The 22677-nt window shown below is 39.4% G+C and overlaps 1 protein-coding gene across 2 annotated transcripts; it reads left to right on the top strand.

The window, feature by feature from the left end:
* Positions 1–1017: 1017 nt before the first annotated feature.
* LOC133663640 (uncharacterized) lies at positions 1018–22497 on the top strand. Of its 2 annotated transcripts, none has more exons than XM_062068266.1 (8): positions 1018–1102; positions 10540–11088; positions 11771–11875; positions 12071–12291; positions 12519–12678; positions 15632–15771; positions 17781–17899; positions 20302–22497. In XM_062068266.1, exons 2-8 carry the CDS (start codon positions 10590–10592, stop codon positions 20309–20311), a joined length of 1254 nt encoding a protein of 417 aa, XP_061924250.1. In that variant the 5' UTR covers positions 1018–1102; positions 10540–10589; the 3' UTR covers positions 20312–22497. The 2 variants fall into 2 exon arrangements, with proteins under 2 accessions (XP_061924250.1, XP_061924249.1); XM_062068265.1 differs by having other exon boundaries at positions 17781–17903.
* The last annotated feature ends 180 nt before the right edge of the window (positions 22498–22677 follow it).

Genomic DNA, 22677 nt, shown 5'->3' with positions numbered 1-22677 from the left:
CACAACGACATCCTCGGCACAGAGCCCATACAAGGGACGTCGATGTGAATGACTATGAGAAACCTTGGAGGGGACCGCTTATGTGGGTAACCCCCCCTCTAAGTACAGTCAAACTGTTTGTTTATTTTGTTGACCACTGACCGAAGAAATAATAAACTAAACTACTTTAAGTTTACGCATCGTGTCCTCTTTAAACATATTCTAGCTCCAGATTAAACGAATACCTCGACAAAGGATCGGGTTGAAAGTGCTGGTGTTCTCTTTCTATGCCACATCAATGTGGAATGCGCTCCCAACAGGTATAAAAGAAAGGGCATCATATCCTCCTTCAAAACCGCAATAAAAGTTCACCTCCAGGCAGCTACAACCCTTAACTAACACCCTCCCCGGATTGCTAATAATCAAATGCTAATAATCAAATGTAAACAATCAAATGCAGATACTTTTTCTTATGCCTTCTGATCTCTCTCTCTCTCTCTCCCTCTCTCTCTCTCTCTCTCTCTCTCTCTCTCTCTCTCTCTCTTTCTCTCTCTCTCTCTCTCTCTCTCTCTCTCTCTCTCTCTTTCTCTATGTTCACTACTTGCTGTCCATATCCTGTCCATATCCTACCCCCCCCCTCCCCTCCACACCCCTTATTGTAAATAATGTAAATAATTTAATTGTGTGATGACTGTATTATGATGATAGTAAAATGATAGTATATATCTGTATCATGAATCAATTTAAGTGGACCCCGACTTAAACAAGTTGAAAAACGTATTCGGGTGTTATGTACTTCACTGTGCAACCTACTAATAAAAGTCTCAATCAATCAATCAATCAATTCAGGGTGAGTGGGTCTTTCATGATGCTTTGTGAATGTGTTTGGTGAAAAATCTTAAAACAAATTGTTTTACCTTTCTTTGCCATTGTTTATTCTCATATACTGTTATCGCCTCTGATTTATTGGAAATTGTAATTTCGCCTTTGCCTGTAAATAGAGTTGCGTTAAAAAAGGGACAAAGTCAACGGGAAGTGACGTCGTCTACCACTTGCACATGCGCAGACTGATCGTGTGTTTTGGTACCAATCGTCTGAAGAAGACAACAGAGCAGTGCGGTCTGTAAGTATGCGTTAATTCCTTCATTTTTACGTGTGTTCCTATTCTTCAAAGGTGTGATTAATTAAACTTTATCTATTCTTCGTGTCAGGATGAACTCGACTCAGTGAACTCTGAAGCTTGTAAAGCTAATTTAGCATGCTTGCTAGCTTAGCTTGCTAGCTGCTAACAAATAGACCCGAACATTTTGAACACATCGCTAAGCAGACACCAGTGTGACTGTAAAGTGTTGTGAGAATATGTAAAATACAAATGCTAAGAGTGTTGGTGAATAAGTGACTAACTGTGGTTTTGGGAGAAATATTTGCAGTGTTATAAAAATAACAGAGTACGAATAGGAACGTTCTCCAACAAACGAGGATAACTACCCACACAGTAAAAACACTCCGCGGCGGATTCCCCGCGGAGGTATCGCGCTTTCCGGAACGGAACCGCGAAACGGACCTGTATCGGCGTCCACTTGCTCTCAGGAATGTATCCGCCAAGGCGGCGGCACGCTGAATCCGCTCCGCACCCATGATCAAAGCCTTATTTCCGCGGGGGGTGCGCCGTGACGGCGCGCTGCATCCGCTCCGCACCCATGATCAAAGCCTAACCTCCCGCCGCGGACCAGCAACGGACTCATAAAAACCCTGGCTCATCTGGCCGTTTTGGACCCCTTTATCTTATTTTCAAAATCCCTTCTGTTCTTGCTGTAGGATAAAATAGGAAACTAAAAAATTCACTCAGCCCTACTACAGCAATATAGGCTTACATATGCATTGCCTTGTATTTTTAAACTAACAATATTGTCAATAGGCAGAAACAGAAAATGGTCAATTCACTCTATAAAGTAAATATATAATATATAAATATATATATATAAAAAGTAAATATACGTATTTAATCTATTAGGCTACAACTTCAAGGAAACGCTGCTCCATGCACAGCTAACATATCAGAAAATGAATAACTGGTGAATGACGAGAAGTCCAATAAAAGGTTGTTTATTTATACATATACATCTCTATTCCTCCTGAGGAGGTGGAAGAGGGACTCGTCTCCTCGTTGCCCGATCCCCCGCCAAGTTGAACCACCTGATGGCGTGTTTGGTGACCTCAGCGTCCGTGGCTGACCTTGTCAACACATTTTTACTCACAGCACCTGTAATCAAACAAGATTACAAGACAGATACGTTTGTTTATGGTATGTAGCATCCAAAGCCAAGTATGCTTACACAATACAAAATATGTGATAGGTATTAAGGAGATTACATTTGAGAAAAAAAAACATGACTTAAAGTTACTGGAGGTGGTTAAAATAAGGTGCGTAAACTATGAATTTGTGATCAGGGTATAGGTGTGCAAGACATCCAAAATGTTCAAACAATATCGTTATTTGGTTCCTTGATCAGAGTACTTGTTTGGCTCTGTTGGATGACGGCGGCGGGGGGCATAAATAAATATCCATAACCCAAATTTGGGAGGTTGACATTGTTTTCTAATTATATTTGCACTATCATTCTATGTTTGTATTCGTGTAGGCCAGGGGTGTCCAAAGTTCGGCCCGGGAGCCATTTGCGGCCTGCAGGTCATTTTTTAACGGCCCCAGGGCACATTTTTAAAAAATACGATCGAAATAAATAAAAAACATTAAAAGTGGTATTTAAAGAGCAAACAGGTGAAATGTAACAAGAAAATGTAGCAATGTTTACTCTAGTCACACAAAGCTGCCATGTAGGCTGTTTCTTTCTTTAAAAAATAATAATGAATCAAAATCAATGTCATTATGAATTATTGACCTATTCAAGGCTTAAGAAGTTTACATTCGCAATCAGCTGGTCTTGGTTGTGCTTCATATGTTCCAGCAGGCTAAGGATGTGGATTACCTCAGGCGCTGTTGACAAACAGCAGTATAAAATTAACATGTTTCAGTGTTTATCCTCATTACTCATAATCCTGACATTAGCTATTGACCTTAGTTAATGACAAAAGTTATTGACAAAGTTTGAAGAAAATATGTGATTGCTTGTGAATTTGAATTTTTTCCAAAATTTGTGGCACAGAATGACCATCCGGTATTTGTCAGTTATTGCTCACCAGAGCAGGAAATGTTGTCGGCCATTCTTACCCCTCGCCATGTTGGTCTGTAGGCCAGGCTGGATCCAGGCTCCTCTGTCTGCCACATGTTGAGGGCTGCTGGTGAGGGGGGTGGAGGGAGTCGAGGAGGGACTGCCGTTCCTAGTGAGGTGGGCATTGTGAGAGAGCCATCAGTTACCATGACTGGTAATACCCAAAGGGCCTATCTATACACTAATATTTCATAGATCAGTCCCTACCTTGTGTAACTCTCTGCATGTTTAATGCAAGTGCTGGTGAAGGCATATGAATGCGTCCTTCCCCATGGTGAGGTGCTAAGGGAGATAAATTGGTATTAAATGATTGTGATCTGTTAACCATGGTTACTGGATGCTGAGATATTATTTCAGTCTTTACCTAGAAAGTTATCTCCAGTTGAGGAGTCGAGTTGACAAGTACTCATGACTCTTGCTGGCACTCGGTGAGACGGTGGAGCTGGGAGAAGGGATACAAGGAGAGGGGAATATCTTTAGCACTAAGAATGTTAACCATATCTTTAATATTAATGTGGTGGTTTTGTTTTTTTCAATGTTAAGAGATTATTCCTTACTCTGCCTGTGCAATTGGCTTGCCAACCCCAGAGATGTGAGGTCACTATTTCCCGGGTCTTCTTCGCTATCATCTGAGTCCCCAAGACGATGGCTGTTGGGTAACCATATCATTAGGATTATTGCAACACCAAAATTGCCAAATATACATATAGTACAAGCATCTCTGGTCTATTTTTGAATGCTACCGGAAATAATCTTCCTATTACTGTAGAAACATGACAAAAACAAGACGGAACACACTTACACTGGCTTCCTGTTCCTTTTTTCTGGCAGCTCCTCGTTCTCTGCCTCAGATTGCAGGTCTGAGGTGTCGCAGCCCTTTCCATATTGTTGCATTATTTTTAATGCGTCTTTGTAGTTGTCTAAAATAGAATATGTTAAAATGAACATGAGTTTCAAATTAGCTGTAGAGCTGAACAGAATATTATTATTATTGATGATGATAAATCAGGTCTCTCTCTTACAAGAGACCTGGTCAGAACATAGACACAATAGGTTATTCCAAGCATAAAGAGAAGCAACTATGACGTTATTTTTAAAGAAGAAGATTATGAATTTGCATACCACAAGTTCGGACAACAGAAACGTCAAATCTTGGCCAGTTTGGCTCATGCTGCTCCTCATTTAAAGTGGCCCTTTCAATTCTGTCTGTTTTTATAGCTGGGCCAGAAAACCATCCTATCATCATACCATCCACTTGGGACAACTGCAATGTCCCTGTTCATTATAAATTTAATCATATGAAAAGGCACCCTTAATGTAGAAAGAAAGAAAAGGGGTATTTATTCATCGTCAAAGGAACAACGTGGACAAAAGCATGCACGGGTGTTAGTGTATACAAATAAGCAAGTAAGATGAGCTGAGATTTTACCTGAATGGTGCCCCAAGGTGGTAAGAACTATAAGAAAGGTAAAAGTACAGGTCATAATAGTCAGAACTTCAGCTCAATCGTAAAGTAGGGTTTGAAATTATGGGTGTAGTGTATACAGAGATCAGTCCTTACCTTATGTAACTCTCTGCATGTTTAATGCAGGTGCTGGTGAAGGCATATGAATACATCCTTCCCCATGGTGAGGTGCTAAGGGAGATAAATTGGTATTAAATGGTTGTGATCTGTTAACCATGGTTACTGGATGTTGAGATATTATTTTGGAGATCAGTCTTTACCTAGAAAGTTATCTCCAGTTGAGGAGTCGAGTTGACAAGTACTCATGACTCTTGCTGGCACTCGGCGAGACGGTGGAGCTGGGAGAAGGGATACAAGGAGAGGGGAATATCTTTAGCACTAAGAATGTTAACCATATCTTTAATATTAATGTGGTGGTTTCGTCTACAACGCTAAATATATCCTGTGGTGTACCTCAGGGATCAATATAGGACCTAAATTATTCAATGTCTAGATAAATGACATTTGTAAAGTTACAAAAGATTTAAAGTTAGTATTATTTGCGGATGATGCAACAGCGTTTTGTTCAGGAGAGAACACACAGAAGATAATACAAATAATAACAGAAGAAATTAACAAATTAAAAAGATGGTTTGACAAAAACAGACTATCTTTGAATCTCAGTAAAACTAAAACAATGCTATTTGGTAACAGTAGAAGAGAAAGTCAAACACAAATACAAATAGACGGAATAGAAATTGAAAGAGTAAATGAAACCAAATTTCTAGGTATAATGATTGATGATAAATTGAACTGGAAATCTCAAGTAAAAAATATACAACATAAAGTAGCAAGAAACACGTCAATAATGAATAAAGCAAAACATGTTCTAGACAAAAAATCACTTCATATTCTCTACTGTTCACTAGTGTTACAATATCTGAGTTATTGTGTAGAAATATGGGGAAATAATTACAAAAGTACACTTCATTCATTAACAGTGTTACAAAAAAGATCAGTTAGAATAATATATAATGTTGGATATAGACAACACACAAATCCTTTATTTATTGAATCAAAGATACTGAAATTCCACGAATAGTGAATTTGCCAAACAGCTAAAATTATTAACAAAGCAAACTATAACCTGCTACCCAAGAATATACAACAATTCTTCTCAAAAAAAGAGGAGAAAAAATAATCTTAGAGAGATTTTTCCCACTCACATCACCTCATTTTATATTTTTTTCTACAATTAACTATGCCAAAAAACACATGATAGACATACCTTTTTTTTGGAATGAAACAAAAACAACAGTGCGTCACACACAGCTAGTCCACAGTAAACAGGATCTCGAGCTCCACTAAAGAACAAAGAATAAATAATACACACTCATAATAATAGCAAAGAACGGCTGTTTCCACTCCGTTAACGTTACGTTGTTGAACGAAGTAACGTTAGCGACCTGGGCCTAAACAACACTGACAATAAAGTAATACGCTTTCGTTTCAAGCAGTTGGAAAAATGTGGAATATCGTAGCATGTAACCTACACACATTCACAGCGTCTAACAAAAGATAGCCCTAAGTTAACTGTATTGAACTTTTATACTCACCGGCTTCACGCGGGAAACTTTCAACTCTGGAGTCGGGGTCCCCCGGAACACAAAACACAGATAAAAGACAATTTTACAATAGCACGGCGAAAAAATGACCGTCGTAGTGTGGGTTTTTTGACAAATAACACTCTTTTCCACTTTTCTTCGCTCTGACCTCACCTACCGTGTGCAGCCATTTCGAATTTTCTGGATACGTGATGTCAGACGCACGTCCCCATGCAAAGCATTCTGGGAGGCGGCGCTGGAAATAGCTTTTTTTACTGAATATAAAGTTTTACTGCTAGTCCTAATATCAAACAACGTCATTACAATCATACATAAATGATGATGGAAACACAAAGGCGATCTTTACTGCGAATGTAGCAATAAATCAATAAATCTATACTTACGTTCGTGTTCCAGCAAAGAAAGTCCAGAAAGATGATCTTGGCTCATGCGCGTACAAGCTAATAGGCGCGTCCACGTCTGCGGTGCAGACATTGGTCGGCTCAGCGCGCGTAGGCGGAGCCTATAACTCTAGGCGGCGTGCGCCGGTTTAGTTGTCGCGTCTGTATGCGAATCAGACACGGGTCCGCTCAGGATCAGCTGTCTGACCGTACAATTTTCAGAGGCGGAGCTGTATCCTCTAGGCGAGCCAAAACGAACGTGACAGTAACGCGGGTTTGGGCGACTTGAAGGCGGATCCGTATAAGAGTCTTCTGCTGTGTGGGTAGCGACAACGTCAACTACTGGACGCTGTTTTTAAGAAGCGTTAAGTTCTGTTACACAAAACAGTTTTTGTTCATTCTTTTACTCACATTTTTACTAACGTTATACTTGGAATAACTTTACTGGACGGGGGAGCGTTGTGAATAATTTAAAATAGGATTGTATAGTTGGTTATAAAAAATGAAACGATTTTTGGGCACAAACAATCATAATAAACTATAAAATAACATTGGTTCCCACACAACTGCAATCTATTCATGCAGCAGTGCAATAGTCAAGGGAACGGCATGTTTGTGCTGAGTGATAAACAGATCTAGCTTTAAGGAAACACAGGCATTATGTAGCAGTTTTGTAAGTGCTAAACAAGAAATGTCAACTACTAACATAATAACTTACTGTACAATGTCATATTTCACTGGGATGCAGACTGATGGTGTGCTTATATCTTTCATCATAAGACTTGTGTTCCCTATTTAATGATGAATTCCTCATAATCCTCACGTTAAAAAAATTGCTGGGCGCAAACGTCAAGTTTTCCTTTTTTTTTTTCCAAGTTGAATTTCAAAGTTGACCAACTTATTGGTTTATGGCCACAACCTTCTACTATACATCTAGCACAAACTTGAACCAACTCACAGGCGATGCAGCAGCTCAGTATGTCAAGTACTTCCTATGTGTTAACTCTTACAATAACAATGTTGCTAATACTTAGTTAATGTGCAGGGTACCACATGTAAATGGAGTATTGTTGGCATTTTTTGGATGTTGTTATTGGCCAAATAAATTATTTCCATTAGCTTCATTGTTAGCAACCTACTGTATGACTAGCTCTTTTATCTTTTATATCATACAAAAATTGGATAGGTAAAATTTAAGGTACCCGTAGAGTGGAAAAACAAGTTATTTTTCTTTCGTTCTTTTAGTTTATTCGAACATGAACACACTTACAGCATAATACATCACTCAATTTCATATCATTTCTGTTTACATCATGTCCGAAAAGCAGTAGGAAGAAGCAAAGCTTATTTAATCCTACCCCTTTCCCACTTCAGAGCGTTTACAATATATATACATTAATTTACTGACCTTTTTATAGTAAATGACATCCGTGAATGAGTAATACAACAGTTTGTAATATGTAATTAGTTAAGTCAGTCATTATAAACATACTGAGATGAAGAATATCTTATTTTTAATAAGGTTGAAAGTATTTCTCATAGTTCTTTTCTTTGTACTTTGTAAGCACTATTAATTTGAACAACCTCTTAAACTGGATCATATCAGTACAATGTTTAACTTCTTTACCTAATCCATTTCATAATTTAATTCCACATACTGATATGCTAAAGGTTCTAAGTGTTGTACGTGCATACAAATGTTTTAAATTAGATTTTCCTTTAAGGTTATACTATTCCTCCTTTAGTTGAGAAGAATTGTTGTACATTATTTGGTAGCAGGTTATAGTTTGCTTTGTACATCATTTTAGCTGTTTGCAATTTTACCAAATCATCGAACTTTAATATTTTGACTCAATAAATAAAGGTTTGTATGTTCTCTATATCCAACATTATGTATCAGTCTAATTGATCTTTTCTGTAACACGGTTGACGAATGTAGCGCACAAAGTTGCCTTTCTATTGAATTATTACATATATATCTGATTTATGACACCTAAAGACTTCCAAAGTTTGCGAATTTTCAATCAAACGGATATTCCCGAACCATTTTGAGAGACAATGAGGAAGCAGAGGTATGGACTGCAGATCCCTTCCCCACCAAAAGCAATGCAAATCATGCAGAATTTGTGAGAGCCAACAACGATTACTTTGGGCAAAATTATGATGCAGAACCTTATATTGTTGATCCTAAATATAAGGAGGATGAGCTTCAAGTTTTAGAAGCTCTGCTAAAAATCCAGCTTTATTGAAACACAGTAGCACTATTGAAGTGCTAAACAAGAAACCAAACCTAATACAATAATAGCTTACCCTACAATGTCTTCTTTTACTTTGATGACGACTGATAGGATGTCCATATCTTCCCGTTTAGATGAACAATTACTCATGATGCACACAAAGGGTTAAGAAGGAAGTCTCCCTTCAGACACTGTCTTCGGTTGTGTGTGTTTGTCTCCATCTCTGTGTATACATTGAATGTCACTGATGAACAACTTGTAGATTCAAGGCTAAATCCTCCTATTATCCAGTTAAGTAGCATGATTCATAATATAGAATAATTGATGAGCCGAGACGCCATGATGCGAGAGCAGCAGAACATCGCTGCGGCTCACAGTAAAAGGCAGCAGAGGACTCCTTTGTCGTCTGTATCATTGCGCCGCTAAGAAATAGTTGGTTTGTTTTGCGCTTATAATAACAACATAACTGATATTTTGTCAATATTCAGGTCAGGGTATGTATAAAGAGTATTGTTGGCAGGTTTTGGATGGTTATTTAGAGTGTTTTGTGGGCGAAATAGAGAGCTGACTTTTTATGTACCGGTATTTATTTATTTACGACTTAGGATGCATTAGAAAAAAAGGAAAACATGTTCATGTCTTATATAGAGATTGTGAATGGTATATAGCACACATCTGTCTAATGTTTGCGTATTTCCAGTATGACTGGTCTGATACTATGGTCAGAGTGCAGAAGCGTCAATCTCCATAAATAGCTGAAGATATGTGGAGCAGAATATTCACAAAGACTAACTGAATTTGTGGCATTTTGTGATGTTTCAACTGTGTTTTTACATACATTGCGGATTGTAAATACGATTGGATATCGCTTAATTTCACTATGTAAAGCGCTTTGAGTCACTAGAGAAAAGCGCTATATAAATATAATTCACTTCACTTCACTTCACTTAATGGATACTATGATACACAATTAAGTAGGGCTGCACAATTATGGCCAAAATAACAATCACAATTATTTTTTATCAATATTGAAATCCCGATTATTAATTACGATTATTTACTATGTTATGTAAAACATTTTTATGCCCTGTCTTTTTAAACAAAGAGTATGTGAACTGGGCTTTTGTTTCAAAGTCAAACAAAAAGTAGTTCCTCAGTTATAAAATATACAAAAGACAAAGAGCTAACTAAAAATAAATATGCCATTGCACAGCGCGATCATAAAGTGCAAACAAGTTCCTTCTTAACATCTCTCCACTGCTCAAAAGAACCTCCAACATTTACTGTAGTTTGACTTCCCTCTTTGTCTCGTCCTTTTTTGCTGGATGCTCCTCTGTCTATGTTGGCCCTGCGATGAAGTGGCGACTTGTCCAAGATGTATGACGACAAAATTAAAGCAACACTTGTTAGTCTATCCATCCATTTTCTGCCGCTTGTCCCTTTCGGGGTCGCGGGGGTTGCTGGAGCCTATCTCAGCTGCACACGGGCGGAAGGCAGGATATACCTTGGACAAGTCGCCACCTAGTAAATAACTTAATGTTCTGTTGTTAAATGAGGTAAACAACCTTATCAGGACAATGTCTCATGTGACTGAGCAAAGCTGGACTCTTCTAAAGCACGTGTTTGTCTTCTTGTATCCTGCAGACGTCTGTGAAGAACATCTTTTCCCTGAGCAGCAGGTGTAAACCTCCAGGATGAAGCAGGAGAAACCACAGCCCCCCCATATTAATAAAAAAGAGGAGGAGCCACATCTTACCCACATTAAAGAGGAAGTTGAGGAGCTACATCGCCCACACATAAAGGAGGAAGAAAAGGAATACAGTAACAGTCAGAATGGAGAGCATCTTGAAGGAATGGAGGTTGATATCTCCAAGATTCCATTGAATGGTGTCATTGTGAAGATTGAAGATGATGAGGTCAAAAGTGAAAGTGAGAAGAGAGAGGTGGAGCCTCCAAGCAGCAGCTCAACTCAACACATGACAACAGAAGATGATGGAGACCACTGTGGAGGATCACAAGCAGACAAGCTCTTAGCTCCACTATCAGATAGTGATGACATGACGTCACACTCTCCTGAAACTGATGATAAAGACTCTGAAGCTGATACAACATGTCACACTGACAACACACACTTTGAATGTCCTCACTTTGGCAAAACTTTTAATTACCGTTGTAATCTGAAAACACACACTGGTGAGAACCGTTTTCCTGTGTAAGCTGTGGTAAAAGTTTTACGCAAAATCATCATTTGAAAACACACATGAGAATACACACTGGTGAAAAACATTTTTCCTGTTCAATCTGTGCTAAAGTTTTTACACACAATATTAGTTTGAAAACACACATGACAACACACTGGTGAAGACCCTTTTTCTTGTTCATAATGTGGCAAAGGTTTTGCACAAATTAATCATTTAAAAGCACACATGACAACACACACTGGTGAAAAACATTTTTCCTGCTCAATCTGTGCTAAAGTTTTGTACGAAAATATACCTTGAAAAGGCACATGAGAACACACACTGGTGAGGAAGTGTGAGTTGCAGTGTGTGTGATGAAAGATTCTCATAAAAGTACCAGTGTAAGAAGTGTAACACACTCTTCTTAGTGGGTTTCTACATTTGATAGATTCAATTTTTAAGATTGGTTTTATGTATGTTAGAAGAATGCATTAGTTTACAACTTTGTGAGGTGGCGACTTGTCCAGGATGTACCCCGCCTTCCGCCCGAATGCAGCTGAGATAGGCTCCAGCACCCCCCGTGACCCCAAAAAGGGACAAGCGGTAGAAAATGGATGGATGGATGAAATTTTAAATGATTGAAAAGGTGGCTGAAGCTTCAGCTTATTGCGACTGTTTTATATGTGTGTCCCCAGGCCTTTATGCAACAAGCAATATGTGGCAGACAGAGGAGCCTGGATCCAGCCTGGCCTACAGGCCAACATGGCAAGGGGGAAGAATGGCCGACATTTCCTGCTCTGGTGAGCAATAACTGACAAATAACGGATGGTCATTCTGTGCCACAGATTTTGGAAAAAATTCAAATTCACAACCAATCACATATTTTCTTTGTCAATAACTTTTGTCATTAACTAAGGTCAATAGCTAATGTCAGGATTGAGTAATGAAGATAAACACTGAAACATGATATATTTTATACTGCTGTTTGTCAACAGCGGCTCAGGTCCAGATCCTTACCCTGCTGGAAACGATTAAACACACCCAAGACCAGCTGGTGGCGAAGGTCAACTTCTTAACCAGCAGGTTGACCAGTACCCCGGGGCCAGAAGTTGAAATGCTGGCCAATATCCAGTTTCCACTGGAACAGTTGGAGGAAGTGGAGGCATTTGAGGCATTTTTGAAGGAACCATCAAATGGCCCAGCTCGGCAAAGAGTGGTGAGGTTTCTTACTTAATATGAATTATGCCATTAGGTTTATTGATTGTCCATGATTATGCAAATATTCTATTTGTGTGTAAAGGTAGTATAGGTCCATGAGCCAAGAGAACAGATTCTGTTTTTCTACATTTCTGGACGCTTTCAACAGGAACAAAAACATTTTAAATGCAACTTAAGCTTAAAAATGTTTACCTGTTTGTCTAAAGAGATGTCTTTGCCTTTTAGATTTCTTCTTTGGCCACCATTGGAGGCCAGGATGTGAAGCGGGTGACCTGGAACATCCTGGGCAGGATCTTCACAGATAAGGTTGCACATCAGATAAATTGGAAGGGTGTCAACAACAAAAAGGCCTTTAGCAGGATGGCAACAAAGACCTTGCTTTTCAGTAAGTATATAATTCAAAGTAATATTACATACAGTACGTTCAAAGTCAATAGTGGGGGCAGCCTTAAAAATCGTAGCAACCATCATACCTGTAGCTGCTCCCAAACTTATTCTCTTGGTCAGATTAACGTAACGCTTCAACTGATTTTTGTCGACTTCCTATTGCGTTTCTTCGCATGTTCAACACCATCAAACACCGTCAAACACCATAAAAAACTGAAATAAAGTAATACAAAATCACATGAGCATCTGCCATTATATGACAAACATGAAACAAATCATTACAACCAAACATACCGTGTGAGCCTTCCAACCAGGAATTTAGGAGTTGCTGTTACATTTCGCTACCTATTCGCTGCTCTAGCACACCTGCAGCTTAGCCCCAGAGGCTTGTATGACCACCTTTAACGCTAATTAGGCTGATCACATGACAAACTTAAAGGCCTACTGAAATGATTTTTTTTTTATTTGAACGGGGATAGCAGATCCATTCTATGTGTCATACTTGATCATTTCGCGATATTGCCATATTTTTGCTGAAAGGATTTAGTAGAGAACATCGACGATAAAGTTCGCAACTTTTGGTCGCTGATAAAAAAAGCCTTGCCTGTACCGGAAGTAGCGTGACGTTGCAGGTTGAAAGGCTCCTCACATTTCCCCATTGTTTACACCAGCAGCGAGAGCGATTCGGACCGAGAAAGCGACGATTACCCCATTAATTTGAGCCAGGATGAAAGATTTGTGGATGAGGAATGTGACAGTGAAGGACTAAAGTGCAGTGCAGGATGTATCTTTTTTCGCTCTGACCGTAACTTAGGTACACGGGTTCATTGGATTCCACACTTTCTCCTTTTTCTATTGTGGATCACGGCTATATCCTCTTGAAAATGAGAGTCGAGAACGCGAAATGGACATTCACAGTGACTTTTATCTCCACGACAATACATCGGCGAAGCTCTTTAGCTACGGAGCTAACGTGATAGCATCGTGCTTAAATGCAGATAGAAACAAAATAAATAAACCCCTGACTGGAAGGATAGACAGAAAATTAACAATACTATTAAACCATGGACCTGTAAATATACGGTTAATGCTTTCCAGCTTGGCGAAGCTTAACAATGCTGTTGCTAACGACGCCATTGAAGCTAACTTAGCAACGGGACCTCACAGAGCTATGATAAAAACATTAGCGCTCCACCTACGCCAGCCAGCACTCATCTGCTCATCAACACCCGTGCTCACCTGTGTTCCAGCGATCGACGGAAGGACGAAGGACTTCACCCGATCATCCGTGCGGTCGGCGGCTAGTGTCGGATAGCGCGTCTGATATCCAAGTCAAAGTCCTCCTGGTTGTGTTGCTACAGCCAGCCGCTAATACACCGATCCCACCTACAACTTTCTTCTTTGCAGTCTTCATTGTTCATTAAACAAATTGCAAAAGATTGACCAACACAGATGTCCAGAATATTGTGGAATTTTGAGATGAAAACAGAGCTTTTTTGTATTGGATTCAATGGTGTCCGAATACTTCCGTTTAACTATTGACGTCACGCGCATACGTCATCATACATAGACGTTTTCAACCGGAAGTTTAGCGGGACATTTAAAATTGCACTTTATAAGTTAACCCGGCCGTATTGGTATGTGTTGCAATGTTAAGATTTCATCATTGATATATAAACTATCAGACTGCGTGGTCGTAGTAGTGGGTTTCAGTAGGCCTTTAACGCTAATTAGGCTGATCACATGACAATCTTAAATTAAATGCAACGCAACAGTTGAGCCGGTAGGGGTCAGTATGACTGCCACTTTTCTTCATCAATCTTAAGTGAAATTAAAGAAAAGAAAGAAAAATGTGCATGCATGTCTTCAGCGACAGCTACAATACCAATATGACCGTGTAGCCTTTTTTAGACTGCAGGCTACTATACTAGACTTGCCTACTACAACATACTTTTAAGTTTGATTTTTTTTTTTAACCTAAAATCAAACATAATATGACCAAGACTCCCTGAGCAGCTGATGGCTTCTTTGCCTACGTAAATGTTCAATCAGGTATGTGTGATGTTATGTTTAACACAATGCAATAGCTAACAGTGAAAACCTGACACGGTCACAAGTAGGGACAATAGGTTAGTGAAAACATTCCTGTTAACTATCTGAATAATAATAATAACAAAAATCCTACCTTTCTGACAACATGCACTTTGCTGTGAGACTCCCTCCTTTTGATTCCTTTTGTCGCTGGCACTGTAAACGGCGTTGACAATGGCTGCGATTCTCTCCGCCTCTAATTGAGTAGTTAATTGGACTTGTTCACGTTGCCTTGTGCGCTGCCGCTGGCTACTTAACGTGATACGTTCGGAGTTGAAATATCATGTCTGACTTCTAAGCCGACGTCACAGTGTCGCGACCATATCACGTGACCCATAACATCGCGGGAGCAAGTTTTCAGGAGGCGTTCCTTGTCTATGCTTCCTTGTAGTGCAAGACAGCGCGGTCTGCGACTGCAACCGGCTCGCCAACGCCCCTTCACAGCGGAATGGTTCCTATTGGTTATAAGTTCAGTGACGTTTGTTCAGGTCCGCACTCGGCTATTTATATGATGTGAGGTACAGCCCCCCCCCCCCCCCCCCCCTACCCCCATCCCGCCGCCGCCGCCGTCATCCAACAGAGCCAAACAAATAATCACATACAGTACTCTGATCAAGGAACCAAATAACGATATTGTTTGAACATTTTGGATGTCTTGCACACCTATACCCTGATCACAAATTCATAGTTTACGCACCTCTTATTTTAACCACCTCCTGTAACTTTAAGTCATGTTTCTTTTTCAAATGTAATCTCCTTAATACCTATCTCATATTTTGTATTGTGTAAGCATACTTGGCTTTGGATGCTACATACCATAAACATAAACGTATCTGTCTTGTAATCTTGTTTGATTACAGGTGCTGTGAGAAAAAATGTGCTGACAGGGTCAGCCACGGATGCTGAGGTCACCAAACACGCGATCAGGTGGTTCAACCTTGCGGCGGATCGGGCGGCGAGGAGACGAGTCCCGCCTCCACCTCCACAGACAGATCAGGAGGTATAGAAATTTATCAATAAACAACCTTTTGTTGAACTTCTTGTCATTCACCAGTTATTCATTTTCTGATATGTTAGCTGTGCATGGAGCTGCATTTCGTTGAAGTTGTAGCCTAATAGATTAAATATTTATATTTACTATTGATATATGTATTTATAAGATAAACGGGTCCAATACGGATTGATTGAGACTTTTATTAGTAGGTTGCACAGTGAAGTACATATTCCGTACGATTGACCACTAAATGGTAACACCAGAATAAGTTTTTCAACTTGTTTAAGTCGGGGTCCACTTAAATTGATTCATGATACAGATATATACTATCATATATACTATCATCATAATACAGTCATCACACAGTCATCACACAAGATAATCACATTGAATTATTTACATTATTTACAATCAGGGGTGTGGAGGGGGAGGAGGGGTAGGATATGGACAGCAAGTAGTGGACAGAGAGAGAGAGAGAGAGAGAGAGATATCAGAAAGCATAAGAAAAAGTATCTGCATTTGATTGTTTACATTTGATTATTAGCAATCCGGGGAGGGTGTTAGTTTAGGGTTGTAGCTGCCTGGAGGTGAACTTTTATTGCGGTTTTGAAGGAGGATAGAGATGCCCTTTCTTTTATAACTGTTGGGAGCGCATTCCACATTGATGTGGCATAGAAAGAAAATTAGTAAAGACCTTTTGTTAGTTCGGAATCTGGGTTTAACGTGGTTAGTGGAGCTCCCCCTGGTGTTGTGGTTATGGCGGTCATTTACGTTAAGGAAGTAGTTTGACATGTACTTCGGTATCAGGGAGGTGTAGTGGATTTTATAGACTAGGCTCAGTGCAAGTTGTTTAACCCTGTCCTCCACCTTGAGCCAGCCCACTTTGGAGAAGTGGGTAGGAGTGAGGTGGGATCTGGGGTGGAGGTCTAGAAGTAACCTGACTAGCTTGTTCTGGGATGTTTGGAGTCTAGATTTGAGGGTTTTGGAGGTGCTAGGGTACCAGGAGGTGCATGGGTAATCGAAAAAGGGTTGAACGAGAGTTCCCGCCAGAATACTCATGGTGCTTTTGTTGACCAGAGAGGAGATTCTGTAGAGAAATCTCTAGAATGGAACCTAGGTAGGAGACCTCATCTTTCCTGGTGATAACAATGTCACCCACTTTTACAGTGAAGTCATTGACTTTCTTAAGGTTAATGTGGGACCCAAACAGGATGGATTCCGTTTTAACCCAAGTGTATGGATAGCTTGTTGTCAGCGAGCCAGGTGCAAGTTCTACAGAGCTCAGCACTGAGGATTTTTTCCACCTGTGACTTGTCCTTGTCGGATACCAGCAGGGCAGAGTCATCCGCAAACAAAAACAATTCACAGTCGCATGCCGATGACAAGTCGTTTATGTATATTAGGAACAGTAAAGGTCCCAATACACTGCCTTGGGGGACTCCACAGCTCACCCAGAGGGGGGGGGCACGGTGCTGTTCACCTCTACCACCTGCTCCCTCCCCTCCAAGTAAGATTGCATCCAGCTCCATGAGGTTTTGTTAAATCCGATTGCTCTGAGCTTATCCAACAGTATAGCGTGGTTAACGGTGTCAAAGGCCTTCTGAAGGTCCAGCATGACCATGCCGCAGTATTTGCCCGCGTCCACCTCATGTTTGATGTGGTCGGTCAGATAGAGAAGGCATGTGTCAGTGGAGTGGTTAGTTCTGAAGCCGGATTGGAATTTGTAAAGTTGGGCACAATAAATGTGGTAAATATTTATTGAGTGTGTGCCTTGTTCTATTTAATATTCATACAATGTGAAGTTTCACCCATTCATACACACATTCACACACTGATGGCGGGAGCATTAACCACTACATCAGAAGCAAGGGTCCAAGTGTCTTATGCCTCAGGACACAACAGACATGACTAGGATGGCGGAAGCTGGGATCGAACCTGGAACCATCAAGTTGTTGGGATGGCTCTACCAGCTGAGCCACGCCGTCCCTTGACTTTGATAGCTTTTCTTCTCACAGAGTTCCGTTAAAAAAGGGAGAAAGTCCACGGGAAGTGACGTCGTCTACCACTTGCACATGCGCAGACTGATCGTGCGTTTTGGTACCAATCGTCTCGGAGAAGGCAACAGAGCAGTGCGGTCTGTAAGTATGCGTTAATTCTTTCATTTTTACTTGTGTACCTATTCTTCAAAGGTGTGATTAATTAAACTTTATCTATTCTTCGTGTCAGGGTGAACTCGACTCAGTGAACTCTGAAGCTTCTAAAGCTAACTTAGCATGCTTGTTAGCTTAGCTTGCCAGCTGCTAACAAATAGACCCGGAAGTTTTGAACGCATCGCTAAGCAGACACCAGTGTGACTGTAAAGTGTTGTGAAAATATGTAAAATACAAATGCTTATAGTGTTGGTGAATACGTGACTAACTGTGGTTTTGGAAGAAATATTTGTAGTGTTAGAAAGATAACAGACTACGAAAAGGAACGTTCTCCAACAAACGAGAACTAGCGACAACGTCGACTACTGGACGCTGTTTTTAAGAAGTATCATGATTGGCAACACTAAAATTGGCCCTAGTGTGTGAATGTGAACATTGTCTGTATATCTGTGTTGGCCCTGCTATGAGGTGGCGACTTGTCCAGGGTGTACCCCCCTTCCGCCCATGTGCAGCATAGATAGCCCCCCCCCCCCCCCCCCCCCCCCCCCCGCGACCTCATAAGGGACAATCGATAGAAAATGGATGATGGATGGATCAAGTTCTGTTACACAAAACAGATCTGTTTCATTATTTCACTCACATCTTTACTAACCTTATACTTGGAATAACTTTACTGGATGGAGGAGCATTGTGAAGAATTGAAAATAGGATAGTATAGTTATTTATGGAAATATGAAAGATTTCCGGGCACAAACAATAAAAATAAACTATAAAATAACTACATTGGTTCCCACACAACTGCAATTTATTTATGGCAGCAGGGCAGTGCTGAGTTATAAGCAGATTAGAGCTGCAGCTGTCGAATATTTTAGTGATCGAGTATTCTATTGAATATCACGATCGATTAATCGAGTAATCCAATAAATCATATTTTTGCTTAATTAAGGTTTAATTATACATGTTAAGATGTGCCCTCAATTTTTGTGTTTGGCCTAATTGTCTTATTTCCTAAACGCCTGTTTTCATTATTGAAGGCTGACACGCAGAGCTAAAATGCGTCCAAGGCTGATTGTGCCAATTTGTGTGTGCTAATAAAAACAGGTGCGTTCACAGCCTTATGTGCTGTGTGATATGACCGCCTAAACAAAGTTCTTGTCTCTCGTGCGTTTTTGATGATTATTATACGGGGCAGTTTAAATGTTGCTTTCTCCACGCAAATCTGCTGAGCTGTTTTCAACCTGCCAACAATACATAAACAATATAAAAAGACAAACCACAGTTTTAAATTTTAAGAATGCAATACAGTTCACTGCATTCATTGCATGCAAAATAGTAATCAATGTTCATTTTGCCACCATAACATGTTTGAGATGAAAACACATATATATAAAATTAGTTCAATATGAATATTCGTTGAGAGAGTTAAAATAAAAATATATTCTTGGTATTAAAAATAAAACAAGAACAGTTTTCATTATATCAAACTTAAAAAGTGGATTAGAGAGTGCCTTTAAAACTGCATTTGAAATGTGCAACTTCATATTCAGAACCAATATGGCTCACAGGAATTTGGCACACAAGAGCTACCACTGTGAACAAGGACTTGGAACTCTAACATTCTACAAAGACTATAGTGGGTGCAAGTGCAAGCTCTCCAAGTAGCACGTGGTTGCATGACTTGAATAACCCGAATAACTGCAAGATATTCACAAAGACTAACTGAATTTGTGGCATTTTGTGATGTTTCAACTGTGCTTTTACATACTTTGCAGATTGTAAATACGATTGGATATCGCTTAATGGATACTATGACAGACAATTAAGTAGAGCTGCACGATTATAGCCAAAATAATAATCACGATTATTTTTATCAATATTAAAATCACGATTATTCATCACGATTAATTACTATGTTATGTAACACATTTTTATGCCCTGTCTTTTTTAAACAAAGAGTATGTGAACTTCAAAATCAAACAAACAAAAAATAATTCCTCAGTTTTAAAATATACAAAAGACAAAGAGCTAACTAAAAATAAATATGCCATTGCAGAGTGCGATCATAAAGTGCAAACAAGTTCGTTCTTAACATCTCTCCACTGCTCAAAAGAACCTCCAACATTGACTGTAGTTTGACTTCCCTCTTTGTCTCGTCCTTTTTTGCTGGATGCTTGTCTGTCTATGTTGGCCCTGCGATGAAGTGGCGACTTGTCCAAGGTGTATGACGACAAAAAGAAAGCAACACTTGTTAGTAAAAAAAACTTCATGTTCTGTTGTTAATTAAGGTAAACAACCTTATCGGGACAATGGTACAGGACAATGTCTCATGTGACTGAGCAAAGCTGGACTCTTCTAAAGCATGTGTTTGTCTTCTTGTATCCTGCAGACGTCTGTGAAGAACATCTTTTCCCTGAGCAGCAGGTGTAAACCTCCAGGATGAAGCAGGAGAAACCACAGCCCCCCCATATTAAAAAAGAAGAGGAGGAGCCACATCTTACCCACATTAAAGAGGAAGTTGAGGAGCTACATCGCCCACACATAAAGGAGGAAGAAGAGGAATACAGTATCAGTCAGAATGGAGAGCATCTTGAAGGAATGGAGGTTGATATCTCCAACATTCCATTAAATGTTGTCATTGTGAAGATTGAAGATGATGACGTCAAAAGTGAAAGTGAGGAGAGAGAGGCGGTGTCTCCAAGCAGCAGCTCAACTCAACACATGACAACAGAAGCTGATGGAGACCACTGTGGAGGATCACAAGCCGACAAGCTCTTAGCTCCACTATCAGATAGTGATGACATGACGTCACACTCTCCTGAAACTGATGATGAAGACTCTGAAGCTGATACATGTCACACTGACAACACACACTTTGAATGTTCTCAATGTGGCAAAACTTTTAATTACTCTTGTAATCTGAAAACGCACATGAGAACACACACTGGTGAGAAACCTTTTTCCTGTGTAAGCTGTGGTAAAAGTTTTACGCAAAATCATCATTTGAAAACACACATGAGAATACACACTGGTGAAAAACCTTTTTTTTGTTCGTTATGTGGTAAAGGTTTTACACAAAATCATAATTTGAAGGCACACATGAGAATACATGCTGGTAAAAAACCTTTTACTTGTTCATTTTGTGGTAAAGGTTTTACACATAATCATCATTTGACAGGACATATGAGAACACACGCTGGTGTAAAACCTTTTTCCTGTTCAATCTGTGCTGAAGATTTTGCACACAAAATTCATTTGAAATCACACATGACAACACACACTGGTGAAAAACATTTTTCCTGTTCAATCTGTGCAAAAGGTTTTACACAAAGTCATAGTTTGAAGGCACACATGAGAGTACACGCTGGTGAAAAACTTTTTAGCTGTTCAATCTGTGCTAAAAGTTTTACACACAAAAATTATTTGAAAACACACATGACAATACACACTGGTAAAAAACCTTTTTCATGCTCAATCTGTGCTAAAGGTTTTACGCAAAATCATCATTTGAAAGCACACATGACAATACACACTGGTGAAATACCTTTTTCCTGCTCAATCTGTGCTAAAGGTTTTGTACGAAAAGATACCTTGAAAAGACACATGACAACACACACTGGTGGGGAAGTGTGAGTTGCAGTGTGTGTGATGAAAGAGTCTCAAAAGTACCAGTGTAAGAAGTGTAACACTCTTGTTAGTGGGTTTCTACCATTGATAGATTCGATTTTTAAGATTGGTTTTATGTATGTTAGAAGAATGCATTAGTTTACAACATTGTGTACATTCATTTTAAATAACACATTTTCATTGATTGAAAAGGGGACTGAAGCATCAGCTTATTTTGACTAACCATATTAACGTTTTTTAACATTCCCTTTAAAACTATAAACAGAACAAAATTTATGTTGCATTAAAAAACATGGATTGTGTGTACAGAATAAATGAAATATATTTTACGCACTTATTCATTTAGGTTTTTAATTAAAGTGTTGCATATTTTCATTTCTAATTCTAAATAATTCCATTGATGGTGTCCTTTATATGATATACATATTTGTTTCACATTGTTTCATACTTTTGCTTTTGAATGCACATAAATCCCTCTTAGTTCATATGTATTGGTTCACATCTGAAACGTCTTATGGATCACGTCTGGAAGCATTTTATTATTTACTTTATACATTATTTGAGCAGTCTTGTATTCTACAAGATCAATTACTTTTAACATGTCCTCCTCACTCCATGTTTGACCCTTTTCCCAGTGCACCTTTACGGGGTGCAGCCCTTGTTGCGACCCATGCATGTTCCTGTTCTGTCTACTCCGTATGATGTATGTCTGATTTTGAACGGGTTTGGACTGAAAATGTAATTGTGTTGCACTTTTTAAGTTCAATGACAAAGTACTATTCCATGATGTGACTTTTATAAATCATTTGTCCAGTCTTGATAATCAATTCTATGAATTATCCTTATTATTCTCTTATGTGATATGACTATTGGGTTTGTGTTTGTTTTATATGTATGTCCCCAGGCCTCTATGCAACAAGCAATGTATGCTTCAAGTAAAGTTCTGATTTTAAGTTTACACATCGTGTCCTCTTTAAATACTGTATCTCCTAGCTCCAGATTAAAAGATTGCGTCGACAAATCTCACAGCCGCTTGCCTGAGTGGAGGGGTTGAAAGTGTTCAGGGTGAGTGGGGTCTTTCATGATGCTTTGTGAACGTGTTTGGATAAAATGCTTAAACTTTTTTTCCCCCCATTGT

Source organism: Entelurus aequoreus, linkage group LG13 (assembly GCF_033978785.1).
Source record: "Entelurus aequoreus isolate RoL-2023_Sb linkage group LG13, RoL_Eaeq_v1.1, whole genome shotgun sequence".
Lineage (NCBI taxonomy): Eukaryota > Metazoa > Chordata > Actinopteri > Syngnathiformes > Syngnathidae > Entelurus > Entelurus aequoreus.
Note: the sequence above shows the minus strand (reverse complement) of the source record. Positions and strands in the feature narration are given on the sequence as shown.

Coding starts and splice junctions, on each gene's coding strand:
- LOC133663640 (XM_062068265.1), top strand. CDS start 10,590: ATGAAGCAGGAGAAACCACAGCCCCCCCATATTAATAAAAAAGAGGAG. Junction 12,679..15,631: donor AACAAAGACCTTGCTTTTCA/GTAAGTATATAA, acceptor GTTTGATTACAG/GTGCTGTGAGAAAAAATGTG. Junction 17,904..20,301: donor GCAACAGAGCAGTGCGGTCT/GTAAGTATGCGT, acceptor TGTATCCTGCAG/ACGTCTGTGAAGAACATCTT.